The sequence below is a fragment of the Oncorhynchus masou genome, chromosome 21 (genome assembly GCF_036934945.1).
Source record: "Oncorhynchus masou masou isolate Uvic2021 chromosome 21, UVic_Omas_1.1, whole genome shotgun sequence".
Lineage (NCBI taxonomy): Eukaryota > Metazoa > Chordata > Actinopteri > Salmoniformes > Salmonidae > Oncorhynchus > Oncorhynchus masou.
Window position 1 is genome coordinate 25030031 of NC_088232.1, and position 12801 is coordinate 25042831.

The 12801-nt window shown below is 44.0% G+C and overlaps 1 protein-coding gene and 1 pseudogene across 2 annotated transcripts; one reads left to right on the plus strand and one right to left on the minus strand.

Annotated features, from left to right (window-relative positions):
* Positions 1 to 39: 39 nt before the first annotated feature.
* On the plus strand, positions 40 to 5558 carry LOC135508006 (uncharacterized). 2 transcript variants are annotated; one of them, XM_064927873.1, is made up of 8 exons: positions 40 to 1141; positions 1320 to 2246; positions 2528 to 2770; positions 2979 to 3071; positions 3260 to 3409; positions 3651 to 3761; positions 3917 to 4010; positions 4128 to 5558. In XM_064927873.1, the coding sequence occupies exons 1-8, from the start codon at positions 305 to 307 to the stop codon at positions 5009 to 5011; spliced, it is 3339 nt and encodes a 1112-aa protein (XP_064783945.1). In that variant the 5' UTR covers positions 40 to 304; the 3' UTR covers positions 5012 to 5558. The 2 variants fall into 2 exon arrangements, with proteins under 2 accessions (XP_064783945.1, XP_064783944.1); XM_064927872.1 differs by having other exon boundaries at positions 1317 to 2246; positions 4128 to 5557.
* Positions 5559 to 5653: 95 nt separating this feature from the next.
* On the minus strand, positions 5654 to 8102 carry LOC135507467 (cyclin-dependent kinase 2-interacting protein-like; annotated as a pseudogene).
* Between the last annotated feature and the right edge of the window lie 4699 nt (positions 8103 to 12801).

The window sequence follows — 12801 nt, forward strand, 5'->3', positions numbered from 1 at the left end:
GAAAATGACCGGCTACGGAAATGACACACGCTGGAGAAAAAAAAATCTAGCCAGCAGCCACTCTGCTCACGTCTGTCTTTGCCGTTAGCTACCTTCTGTAGCGTTTAATGATTGCATCGTTTCACAGTATCCTCAACATATATATATATTTTTACAATTGCAGTAACCTCTGTGTCGTTTTTATTACTAACTCATTGGGTTGTAAAAAAATATCGAAATTCAAGTTACCTAATCTATCGATTGTTTCGGGGATTGCACATGAATATCTAGCTTGCTAGCTAGCCTGCTAGCTACAACAGTCAAAATGGCGGACAACGAGGATGAGAGCGATGTGTCAAGTACAACAACAGGGGCAGATCATGGTACAATATATCAAGTTCAATGTGTTTCTGGATTGCCAGAAAATGAAACCTCTACAGAATTGGAAAACCAGAACCAAGTCGGCGATAAATGTATTGAAGCGCAGGGCTTGACAGATTTCCTGCAAAGCTGCACAAAAGAGGAGACATTCGTTGCAAAGGACTCCCAAGTGGTTGTCGGCCAAACTGATGGAAATGAACAACAACCTGAACAAAACATAACGTCTATTGTTGAGACTTCAGGTATTGCAAATGGTGCAGAGTATTCTACAGTCAGTGCTGACTTTGTAAACGCTCTCGCACCTGGAACCACCATTATTTATGTGCAACCAGACGGTAGTTTTGTTGAGGGATCAGGTCTGACTGCAGAGGAGCAGCAACAGCTAGTGGAGCAGTTGGCCAAACAGCAGCTTGTCACAGTGACAGAGAGTGAGGCTGTTCGCCTGTTTGAACAAAATCAAGTAATCAAAACACTCCCTACTACATCACAGACACAGTATACGATTCCAAGTACAGCACTGGCTCCCAATGAGCTGCAACAAGTGCTAGAGCAAGTGATCAAATCTCAGCAATCCATGGCCCAGACACCCAAGGAATCGGAGCAGGTTGTGACCACTCTGGACCCCACAACTGGCTTGTTCACGACTGTTGCAGCTTCAGAGATTACAGTAGGAAGCCCACATCCACTGGTCACTATGCAGAATGCATCACAGCAGCTGAAGAAGGTCGCGAAACAAGTGGCACTTCAGTCCCACAATGGTACGCGCCTGGTCCCGAAAAAGGTAACTACTTTTTAGATTCGTTTTTTCTATTAAATTATTGCACATGTGACTTTCACTGATATTTAATATACTCAATTGTCTAATTCTGTGTTTGAAAAGATAATATTTGATCATAGCACTTTAATCCAATGCTATGAAATCTACTATCCAGATGTTATTGTTTATATTTTACCAGCAGGAAACTATCAGAATCCAAGTCCAGATGCCCTCTGGAAAGCAGGAGGTGAAAGGACCTACGCAGGCTACCATTTCAATCCCCCAACAGAAGAACTTGGCTTTGACGAGTCAAGGCCAGCAGGTCAAAGTGTCTACAAATGGCAGTGTGAGCAGCAGCCCCCAGATCATCCACATCACACCCATGGTTGGACAGCAACAGTACTTCCTACAGCAGAACCCTGGAGACCCTCCCATTCAGCTGCTTCTGCAGAGTTCAACCCCCGTGGTTGGCAGCCTGGTTCCCATTGTGCACAAACTGCCCATACCTGTTCAGACCCCAGTCCAGCAGTCTGGTAAGGCCCCGGTCAACGGCACAGCAGTTAAACCTGCCACCGCTGCTGCCACCACGTCTGTCTCTGTCCCAGCCTCCACAGTGGAAAAAGTTAAAAGGGTCAAAGCCAGAGTGAAGAAGGCACCGAATATCAAAACCCGTTCCGGGAGGGTGTCCAGACCGCCCAAGTACAAGGTGAAGGACTATAAGTTCATCAAGACAGAGGATTTGGCCGAGGGCCATCAGTCAGATTCTGATGATTACTCTGAGATCAGTGTGGAGGAAGATGAGGATGGTGGGGATAGTAAAAAGGGAGCAGCATCTATGAGTTACAGTCACAAGCGGAAGGCCTTTCAATGTGAAACGTGTGATAAAGCTTACATAGGCCACGGAGGTCTGTCTAGACACTACAGGCTGAATCCCTCTCACGGTGAACTGAAGTCCCCTCCTGAAGGGACCCCAAAAACGGACAGCCCTGGTAAGAGAGCAGGCGCTGGGGCTGAACATAAGAAGCCAACTGAAGAGAGTAATGCCTACAGTGTTAAAAATACATCAGGTCCTGAGAAAAGTGATGCCACAGAGAAAACGGCTGCTGCAACTTCAACCACTCAACAAAAAGTAAGTCGCTAGAAAGTTACCTTGTGTATAATCAAATGTTGACAAACGAATACCATTGGAATGTTGACAACCTGCAGCTAATTTAGCCGAAAGCTAATATTATGGTGATGTCTGTCTGTTATAGTGTTGGTTTTCCGGACACAGATTAAACCTTGTCCAAGACACACAAAAAATCAAGCACAATGGAGAATCTCCATTGAACTAGCTTTTAGCCCGTGACTAGGCTTAATCTGTGTCTGGGAAACCAGTCCATAATGTTTTTACGGAATGTACCTTCACAGGTGGATACCACGGCAGCCCAAGGAGTAGCAGCTTCTACCAGACAGGCAGTGGGCCAGGTAGTGGTCCAGGCTCGGGGACCAGGGAGGCCCAGAGGACGGGGCAGACCACCTACCAAAGGCCTGCCGACAGTGGCAGCACACCCAGCAGTGAGACGGGGGCGACGGGGCCGACCCCCAAAGCTAGGAGGGGGAGTAGCCAGTGTGGAGCAGCAGGCCCAGAGAAGGAAAGCACGGCTGAAAGAGGTACATCAAATTAGGAGTCAGAACACTTTCAACAAACGGTTGCTGCTAGGAATGTTTCTACATGAAGTTAAAAACAAGTTTTAAATATACAAACAAAATGTAGTTGTTATAATGCAAAACACATGAGTATTTAGCAATGTTGTGAGTATAACATGAATCTCTGAACACCATAAGTTGTTTGACTGTTTGTCACTTGTTCCCTTGCTAGGTGACACACGAGTGTGATAATGAAGAACTGATGGAGACTGTGCTCCCTCGCCTGGCTAAGGTCATGACTGTCTGGGAGTTCCTCTTGATGAAGGTAAGGTCACCACGCTAACCACCTGAACAAACAGTTGCACGCCAATAAAACAATTTACACAATACATTGTTTTTGCTACACAATGTTTGAATGCACTTTATCATACATTTTTAGCATCTGGCAAATATCGAATAAGACACCGTTGTAGTTTGTGGTTTACTGAATAATTGTATTCCATGAACCGTCAGGTGGAGAAGGGGCGGCAACCCAAAGCCCAGTTTTCGGATGTCTACCGGGAGTTTGAGCAGCTCCACAGCCAGGTGAAGAAGATGGCCCGGGACTATATCAGTAACCCTCAGCAGGGTGTCCACACGGCCTTGGAGGTCCACAATGTAGATGTAAGAAGTACAGCAATATTATTCAATTCAATAAAACTATACATTTGGGGGGAATTAATAACGTCATAGCCAGATTACAAATAAAGAACTTCCATGCATAAAATACTATACAGACATCTCATTATTACTATCACTACACTGGGAGTTGAAATGTATTCAAATGCATTGAGCAAATTGATTCTGTCTCGGAAACAAAATGTACAGAGTAAAATTGTTCATTAATGCAAATCCTGTTGCTTAGGTTGCCAAATCTCTTGGCATCGTCGATGAGGCGAACAGGTTGAAAGTCCTCAACCCTCCAACGCAGCAGAATGTCACCAACGTGGCAACCAAGAATGTCCGCTACATGGAGGTAAGCACCATTTAATTTAGACTGCACACTAACTCTACTCTTGCTGTTATGGAATTATATATATTTTTCATATTAATTAATTGTTATGAGATGCAAAAATGTAAAGGTAATTCTTAGGTTGATGAAAGTCTTTTTTTAAATTTTTTTTTACCCAGAATTCTAAAATGTTACCTCCAACGAAGAGATTTAAAATGGAAAACCGGGTTGGTGTTCAAATTCATCAGAACGGAGTTGAGACTTCCAAAATAGGTATGTTGTATATTTTACCTACTAACAACCTGTGGATAGATATTTGATATATGTCCTAACCAAAACATGGAAGATCACACCTTTTTTTTCTGCTTTCATTTCCCTGTATACTCTCAGAATCCAGTGAGGCCAAAGTAGAGAACACCGCATCAACAAGCATGAAGAACAATTCACCACAAACTCAGGTGCCCACCAAGAGCCCCGCGGACCCTCAAGCCACTCAGACTGCTATCATCAAACCACAGGTTGTCTCATCTAACCCAGAGACAAATGTAACACCCATGGAACTGATCCAGGATCACTTATCCAACAGCATGACAGAGACTGTTGACTCAGCGGGAGGAGAGGAGACCATGGAGACAGGTCAGGATGCGTCTGGTCCGGAACCAACCGAGGTCCTGAGCACCAGTGACATGGGCCCTCAAGCCACTCAGACTGCTATCGTCAAACCACAGGTTGTCTCATCTAACCCAGAGACAAATGTAACACCCATGGAACTGATCCAGGATCACTTATCCAACAGCATGACAGAGACCGTTGACTCAGCGGGAGGAGAGACCATGGAGACAGGTCAGGATGCGTCTGGTACAGAACCAACTGAGGTCCTGAGCACCACTGACATAGCAGATCAGATGAAAGAGTTAGAGAAGGCCTTGGCCACCGACCCAGTCCCAGTAGATCAGCAGCCCAGGAGTAGTAGCACTCAGCCGCATCAGCCCAACTGTACCCTGGTCCAGGAGAGTGGCCTGACCCAGGCTGTCTCCAGCGGAGGCCAGGTAGTGGTTCAGGAGACCCAGGAAGGCCAGGAGATCTACATCCAGACCGAGGGGCTCACCATGCACCTAGCAGAGGGCCAGGAGGGCGACATGGCCTCTGAGCGCATCGTCATCGTCAACGGGCCTGACGGCACCACCATGCACATCCGCGCCCCTGAAGGAGTCCCTCTGGAAGCAGTCCATGCCCTGCTTGGTATTGAGGCTGAGGGGAAAACACAGCAGTGATTTGTTGTTTCTCCATATTCAACCCCCTCAACTTCACCCATATTGATTTCTTACTTCTGGTGGATTTTATTGTATTCCAAGTGTTCTTTATGAATTTGTAAACATTATTTTCGATGTGGTGTTTTCATATTTAGACAAATTAATAGCCCTTCCTTAAAAGTGTTTAGTTGTTTGTGATATGTTTATATGTAGATAAATATCAAAAGCAGTTTAAAAAAAGTTGCACTATTTTATTACTTTTTATATATTTGGGTGTAACATTTTCCAAACATAAAATAGGTTTGTAATACCATGGGACATTTATTCAATGGAGGGGAAACTTTAAAAGAAATCGTAAAAGTTGTGGTTTTATTCATTTCCATGTTTCATTTGTGATTCATTGTTGCAGTACAACCATTTCATATACTGTACAGTTTAGCTCATTTTCCTCTTAATAAAGAATGTGAGAACAAATCATTATTTTATTTAACGGAAAGTTGAAACCAGCAGCATTGCTGTGCTTCATTCAGTGCATCTGAGTTCCTTTGTAACATCTATATAGTAGTTGTATGGCTACTGTACTTACAAGTCCATACACAGAATATAATCCCATTCCAATATGAAAAATGAAAAAAATGTTCCAATTTATGTTTGTTAGATTCGTCAATGCTCTGTCTCTAAAAGAAGACCCTCTAACAGTATCCTTGCACTGTTGTCTATGTACGGCTGATACAGCCTGCAGGAGAGGTGCACCATTGAGAGGTTGTTGTGTGAGCTTGTTCCTGAAGAATGGCCCGCTTCAGAGTCCGGTCACACTTGTAGGCTTCGTAGCGCTTGGAGGGGACCTCAGCTGAAATAAACATGGTGACATTTCACAAAACCTACTTGTCATGGAACATACAGTGCCTTCAGAATGTATTCATACCCCTTGACTTATTCCACATATTGTTGTGTTACAGCCTGAATTCAAAATAGATTAAAGTCAAGGGGTATGAATACTTTCTGAAGGCACTAGATGATTCGTAATAAAAACACCTCAAGGATCGGTTTCCCAGAAAAAACGTAAGCCTACACCTGAACTAAAAAGCAATTCATAACATAGTCCAGAATTATGTGTATTCTGGATCCTACATGTATTTTCAAAGCACAAGGCATCTTAAACTGATGGAGAGTCATCGAACTGTGATGTAGGCCAGGTCTGAAACAAAGGAGTTTGTCTTCCTGTTCCATATTGGAATTTCTCCAGGTCGATGATCCCCTTCTCAGATTAAACTAATTTATCAATTTTCTTTATTCAATACGTGTCTAATGGAAAGAGAAAATGGTCAGTCATGACACTGACAGCACAACTGTATACTGGTCTCAGATCTGTTGTTGTGATAATTAACATTAAGTTGGCAAAATAGTACGAACAGATCTGGAATCAGGCTACAATTGTTAGTGTTGCCAGAGAGAAAGGTGGAACAATCCTTAATAAAGATTTGGCTGATTGTTCCACAGTCTTTGATACTGTTCAATCATGGCACAAATTATGTATTCACTATTTTGTCCATGACACTTTGCAACTCTTGTAGTTCACTACTGTTTCCAAATGCATTCTCTGAGTTAGATGTGTCCTGATCCTCCATCGTGACTTCCATCTCTTTATGTAAACAGATTTTATTTTAAGTGATGAGGAAGATTGCCATTTAACATTAGCATGACTTTCCTCCCAATTCCATTTATTGTCAAGCAAGACATCGCAAAACATTGTCAACCCTAGATTGACAATTTTATTTGCAATGGTGGATCCTTCATCATTCAGTCGGTCCCATTTCAGAATCAGATTGTGCCAGTCAGCTACATTGTCTTAAACTTTTCTTGCACTTCCAGTCACTGTAGACTGAGACTTTCTGCCAAGAGTGGTCATCTCAGATCCTTGTACTGGGGAAAATACATTTTTATGTTTGGCTAAAGAGTGTGCCTGCCTCGTATGCATCTGATGTGGCCAAATATATGGGAAGTGGTAGTTTATTAACAACCAGGTAATGGATAGTAGATTAGTATTTTATATTAAGATAGACAAAATATACAACAAAACAGCAAATTATTCACCAGCTGACATAGGAAGTATTTTTACTAGCTATCATTTTGGTTCTATTGATGTATAGGCAGAGCCATATATTTAGAAATATATGGCTCTGGATGTAGCTAGCTACCTCTGGGTCAATGATGTTATTTGAAGCTGGAACAGAGCTAGTAGCTAGTTTGCTAGCTCATCAGTAGCCTCATTGATAACCAGGCTTTCCTAAACGGGAAGTCCATGGCACAAAATCTGCTAAAAAGGGGTAAGAACCCGGTGTAAATTAGTGACGACTCGCAACACGTCAAACCAATCAAATGCCTTGCATGGGCAGACTCACAAGATTAGTGTTGTAGGTGCAACAGTGCGTGAGGATGGCCGTGAAACCGCTGATTAAAACCCATCAAAATATATTGATGTATGCCGTGTTTGTGGTAAACCGTACGACTAACAGGGACAAAACATAACCTTCTACAAGGTAAATCGTCTTCATTGCGACTGGACTGCACACAGGCTTTAGAAGAAATAACGGGACCTGTCACGCTGAGTGATGAGTTTTCAATATAAACGAAGTGCCAATGACGTGGAAAGAATTGTATGTTTTGTGAGGGAAAGAGCAAATTCCAGAGTTAGAACGGAAAGATGTGCCAAAAGAGTGTCTGTTCAGGAAAGCACTGAGAGTCTGGCGAGATGAGGCCTATTCAGGGAGCCATCCCCAGCGACAGATGACCAGCCGCCAGATATAGGAATTCAACCTCTACAAGCACCGGTTTATGGTGCATTTCTGGTGCTCGCTATCACGTGGCGATGCTGCTGGAGTCGGCATTGGCTGCCTGAGCCATGGAGAGGGTTTCCCCAGCATTGCCATATGTTGCTGATCAGACCCTATTCCTCACCGCCACCAGATCAACACCAGCTAGAGCTACTTGACGAGCTGTCGCCATTGACCCTGCGTGCCTCTGACTCCCTGCCTGTCCCTGCACTAGGGGACCCTCCAGCAGCACTGGACCTGTCTGCTGCTACCTCTGATGACCGGTCCAGCCCTGACATGGGCCCATGAATCCCTGGAAACTTCAAACTGTCTCACTCGTACAGGACATTTCTGATCCCCAGCTATATGGCCACCCCCCACAAATGACACTAAAACTACACACTCCTTTGTCCCATGCCCTCTTCTCACATGTTGGAATCTCCCTCCTACATGTGCAAATGACCATAAATTTGCCACCTAAAACTTGGCCCACAACTGCATGGCCACGCATGACTCCAACACCCTCATTAGGTTTGCTGACGACACGATGTGGGAGGCCTGATCACCGACGACGATGAGACAGCCTATTGGTATGAGGTCAGTGACCTGGCAGTGTGGTGCCATGACAACAACCTTTCCCTCAATGTCAGCAATACAAAGGAGCTGATCCTGAACTACAGGAAAGGAAGGGCCGAGCACGCCCCCATCCACATCGACGTGGAGGTAGCGGACTGGGTCGAGAGCTTCAAGTTCCTCGGTGTCCACATCACTAAGGAATTAACATGGTCCACACACATCAGCACAGTCGTAAAGAAGGCACGGCAATGCCTCTTCCACCTCAAGAGGCTGAAAATATTTGCATTGGCAGCTTCAGAGCATCTTGCTTGGTATGGCAACTGCTTGGCATCCGACTGCAAGGCACTTAACCCTAATTTGCTCCAAGGGCGCCATACTACTATGGCTAACCCTGTCAATCATAGCTTAGCTAAGTGATATAGTTGTTCGGTGCATTTGTACATTCGCTCTGGCTATCTACTCCGATTTCAGAGCACTCGTCTGACTGTGCAAGAGGCAGAGCGCAGAATAAGGGATGAATTTACTAACGCTGAACAGCCATTGAATGTGGCCAGTGTCAGTAAACGTCAGCAGAAAATCGTAATTAAATTGTTGACAGCAGCACAGTTACAGTCACCAACACTCTGGATAATATGAAAACTAGCAAGAGGTTGCATTACAAAAGCATCAATTTCCGGCAGACAGGCGAAGCGCTAGTACGCTCAACTGAAAGGATACCGTTTGTTTACTGAAATGAACTAACAGTATATAGTATGGGTATTCGAACACAGCTCAGGTCAAAATAAATTTAGAAATCTATGTTATTAAATTATTGCACCCACACTGCTCACGCATGTAAATAGTTCTATTCTGGTGCAGATCGCGGTGCAAGTCCTGCCTCTCCCATCTCCTTATTGGTTTATAGAAGCAAGTACCTACGTGCCATCTCCTCAATGGTTATACCCACGTGGGTGACTGAAAGACGAACGAGGTCAGTGGCTGTAATGCACCTAATTTATGAAAGTTGCCAATCGCAATATAAAGTCGAGAAGAAAAAGCCTGGAAGGAAGAGAGATGACTAGAAACAATTTGGGTTGACTGTTTTATATGTGGATTAATTGGCAGAGTAGAGGACCTTGTGCATTTCAGGTAAAATAACAACTCAATGTTTATATCCCAGGACAAATTAGCTAGCAACAGCAAGCTAGCTAAATAGGACAAATTAGCTAGCAAGTGCAAGCTAACTAGCTAAATTGCCAATGCTTTTCGACCTGTCCCCAAATTAATATAATTGGTTCAGAGTTGGTTTGATATTTTAACCTGCCTGTCGTGATCGCGTTTTTTTTGTGGGGGACAAAATAGATTTATGCACGATGGCGCACGCACGCAGACGCAGATGTTGGTTTACATTGTAAGTAACAAACACACAAATACATCATACAATTTTTTACTTTACTTTTTTTTTTAAATTCAATTATTTTCTCTATCAAAAAGAAGACATATAGTAACTCATGTTAAATTCAGAAATTAGGTTTTTCGTGACAGACTAAGGTACGCTAACCCCATTCCGTACAAATGTGCGCAACCGCGACATTCAAACGAGGCTGCAAAGAAAACAAATGGGATTGTAGCGACACTGTTGACATCAACAGTGGGGTGTGAACTACGTTTCTATTCAAGCGTTGATTGACATAGTAATGGCTCTATAGTATTGGAGAAGCTGTACGTTACATTGTGACGTGTCATGGCGTAACGTACAGTGCGCATAAATCAACTAATTATGTCTTACTGCCTCTCTCCACCAGGTGTAGCACTGCTCTCACCGTTTAAAAACAAGAAAGGGACAGGGTAAGGGGGATACCTAGTCATTTTTTGCATCATCACTGCAAGATTTCATGACTCTCAAAAGCTGCTGTTTACTTCTGAAGATCACTTTAGCACCGCCCTAAAAACCCGATTCAAATTCGACACAAACCTTCAAATAGGTATGTAATGACACATTATATAAACTCTTTATAGTGTTTTATTAAAATTTTAGAGGCGATAAGCTGATAAATTGGACAGATCGAGTGAAAAAAGCTGTTTTCCCACACAACATCTCTCCTTCTCACTATCACGCAATAGGTTTAGCTCCCCACCCGTCATTTTAAAAAAGACCCGAAGGAGCTCATTGTCTTCTTGAATCATGCAGAGATGGGCATCATGAAGATATTTTTTAAAAATGCCTTCCTAACCATCTTAAATAAACATGCCCCATTCAATAAATTTAGAACCAGGAACAGATATAGCCCTTGGTTCTCCCCAGACCTGACTGCCCTTAACCAACACAAAAACATCCTATGGCGTTCTGCATTAGCATCGAACAGCCCCCGTGATATGCAGCTGTTCAGGGAAGCTAGAAACCATTATACACAGGCAGTTAGAAAAGCCAAGGCTAGCTTTTTCAAGCAGAAATTTGCTTCCTGCAACACTAACTCAAAAACGTTCTGGGACACTGTAAAGTCCATGGAGAATAAGAACACCTCCTCCCAGTTGCCCACTGCACTGAAGATAGGAAACACTGTCACCACTGATAAATCCACCATAATTGAACATTTCAATAAGCATTTTTCTACGGCTGGCCATGCTTTCCACCTGGCTACTCCTACCCCGGTCAACAGCACTGCACCCCCCACAGCAACTCGCGCAAGCCTTCCCCATTTCTCCTCCCAAATCCGTTCAGCTGATGTTCTGAAAGAGCTGCAAAATCTGGACCCCTACAAATCAGCCGGGCTAGACAATCTGGACCCTTTCTTTCTAAAATTATCTGCCGAAACTGTTGCCACTCCTATTACTAGCCTGTTCAACCTCTCTTTCGTGTCGTCTGAGATTCCCAAAGATTGGAAAGCAGCTGTGGGCATCCCCCTCTTCAAAGGGGGGGACACTCTTGACCCAAACTGCTACAGACCTATATCCATCCTACCATACCTTTCTAAGGTCTTCGAAAGCCAAGTCAACAAACAGATTACCGACCATTTCGAATCTCACCATACCTTCTCTGCTATGCAATCTGGTCATGGGTGCACCTCAGCCACGCTCAAGGTCCTAAACGATATCTTAACCGCCATTGATAAGAAACATCACTGTGCAGCCGTATTTATTGATCTGGCCAAGGCTTTCGACTCTGTCAATCACCACATCCTCATCGGCAGGCTCGACAGCCTTGGTTTCTCAAATGATTGCCTAGCCTGGTTCACCAACTACTTCTCTGATAGAGTTCAGTGTGTCAAATCGGAGGGTCTGCTGTCCGGACCTCTGGCAGTCTCTATGGGGGTGCCACAGGGTTCAATTCTTGGACCGACTCTCTTCTCTGTATATATCAATGAGGTCGCTCTTGCTGCTGGTGAGTCTCTGATCCACCTCTACGCAGACGACACCATTCTGTATACTTCTGGCCCTTCTTTGAACACTGTGTTATCAACCCTCCAGGCAAGCTTCAATGCCATACAACTCTCCTTCCGTGGCCTCCAATTGCTCTTAAATACAAGTAAAACTAAATGCATGCTCTTCAACCGATCGCTACCTGCACCTGCCCGCCTGTCCAACATCACTACGCTGGACTGCTCTGACTTAGAATACGTGGACAACAACAAATACTTAGGTGTCTGGTTAGACTGTAAACTCTCCTTCCAGACCCATATCAAACATCTCCAATCCAAAGTTAAATCTAGAATTGGCTTCCTATTTCGCAACAAAGCATCCTTCACTCATGCTGCCAAACATACCCTTGTAAAACTGACCATCCTACCAGTCCTCGACTTTGGCGATGTCATTTACAAAATAGCCTCCAATACCCTACTCAACAAATTGGATGCAGTCTATCACAGTGCAATCCGTTTTGTCACCAATGCCCCATATACTACCCACCATTGCGACCTGTACGCTCTCGTTGGCTGGCCCTTGCTTCATACTGGTCGCCAAACCCACTGGTTCCATGTCATCTACAAGACCCTGCTAGGTAAAGTCCCCCCTTATCTCAGCTCGCTGGTCACCATAGCATCCCCCACCTGTAGCACACGCTCCAGCAGGTATATCTCTCTAGTCACCCCCAAAACCAATTATTTCTTTGGCCGCCTCTCCTTCCAGTTCTCTGCTGCCAATGACTGGAACGAACTACAAAAATCTCTGAAACTGGAAACACTTATCTCCCTCACTAGCTTTAAGCACCAACTGTCAGAGCAGCTCACAGATTACTGCACCTGTACATAGCCCACCTATAATTTAGCCCAAACAACTACCTCTTTCCCTACTGTATTTAATTTATTTATTGATTTTGCTCCTTTGCACCCCATTATTTTTATTTATACTTTGTACATTCTTCCACTGCAAATCTACCATTCCAGTGTTTTACTTGCTATATTGTATTTACTTTGCCACCATGGCCTTTTTTGCCTTTACCTCCCT